This window comes from Sinocyclocheilus rhinocerous, unplaced genomic scaffold (assembly GCF_001515625.1).
Source record: "Sinocyclocheilus rhinocerous isolate Xijiao unplaced genomic scaffold, SAMN03320098_v1.1 scaffold56, whole genome shotgun sequence".
NCBI classification, from domain to species: domain Eukaryota; kingdom Metazoa; phylum Chordata; class Actinopteri; order Cypriniformes; family Cyprinidae; genus Sinocyclocheilus; species Sinocyclocheilus rhinocerous.
Window position 1 is genome coordinate 18,638 of NW_015649227.1, and position 1,328 is coordinate 19,965.

Below are 1,328 nucleotides of genomic sequence, written 5' to 3' on the forward strand. Positions count from 1 at the left end.
ATTTTTCAGATGACCTCACAGATTAGAAAGTCAATCCACACGAGCTCACTAAAATACATGTTTATATTTCTGCCCCATCAGGATAAGTGTTATAAGTTAGATTTTTCGGTACTGATGGGACTGAACACAGACTCCTCATGATTCTGATTCTGATTCTGATGATGATGATGATGATGAACTGAACCATGCTGTTCTGAAGAGATCATCAGTCTCTCGAGTTATCGTGAAAACACTAAACAGCTGCACTCGAGTTTTGAAGAGAGTCGCTGATGTGAGTTAGAAACATCTCAAACGCGTCAGGTTTCTTCTGTCGTTCAGAAATACAGTTCAGATGCTGAAGCGACTCAATAACAGCTCACATTTACACTGTACACATCAGTCATCAGGTATATTACAGTGTGATTAGTTAATAAAACTCACAGGGAGTTTCTGGAACAGAATTCGAGTGGAATTGTAGTTTTGACTCACCTCATTACTGATGGAGATCGGTGTGTGCGTGTGTGTGAGTGTTTGTGTGTGCGTGTGTGTTTGTGTGCGCGTGAGTGTTCAGAATCATCATTCACACAATCGAATGGTAAACTAGCAGGAAAGGCAGAGTTAACTAGTTCACTGAGGGTGAGTTTGCTGCTTCACTTCCTCATTGGTGCAGAATGAAGCAGGAAGCAGATGAAAGTCAAAGTGTGTCAGACATTTTTCAGATGACCTCACAGATTAGAAAGTCAATCCACACGAGCTCACTAAAATACATGTTTATATTTCTGCCCCATCAGGATAAGTGTTATAAGTTAGATTTTTCGGTACTGATGGGACTGAACACAGACTCCTCATGATTCTGATTCTGATTCTGATTCTGATGATGATGATGATGATGAACTGAACGATGCTGTTCTGAAGAGATCATCAGTCTCTCGAGTTATCGTGAAAACACTAAACAGCTGCACTCGAGTTTTGAAGAGAGTCGCTGATGTGAGTTAGAAATTAATGCTTTTCTGTAGGATAGGTTACTTTCCCGCCAAGCAATACGAAATACCTCTAGTTTTGTTTTCCTCCAGTGTACCTGTGTGTCCTTCAGCAGCTGAACATCAAACATCATGAAAACACTGATGCATGAGCAGATGAACTTACTGCATTATATATTTGTGCTAGTCATACAGATTCTCTGAGTTCATTACATCAGCCTTCTGCATAAATCACACTTCTCTCCAGTTTGCATAATGACAACAAGGCTTTATTTGCTGTTCACAACCCGCTGCAATGCAGTCTTATTGTTGTATCACACTATTGTTTTTATTTTAAATATTGCATTTAAATATTTTATTTTTATTTTT

General features: G+C 39.1%; 1 protein-coding gene across 1 annotated transcript in view; it reads right to left on the reverse strand.

Annotated features, from left to right (window-relative positions):
• The window catches only part of LOC107710395 (protein enabled homolog), an 8,973-nt gene extending 8,491 nt beyond the window's left edge, over window positions 1–482 (reverse strand). The window contains exon 1 of the mRNA XM_016515159.1: window positions 469–482. Within this exon, the coding sequence (XP_016370645.1) occupies window positions 469–473 (5 nt within the window). The 5' untranslated portion in view covers window positions 474–482. The remainder of the gene's footprint in view (window positions 1–468) is intronic.
• Window positions 483–1,328: the final 846 nt, after the last annotated feature.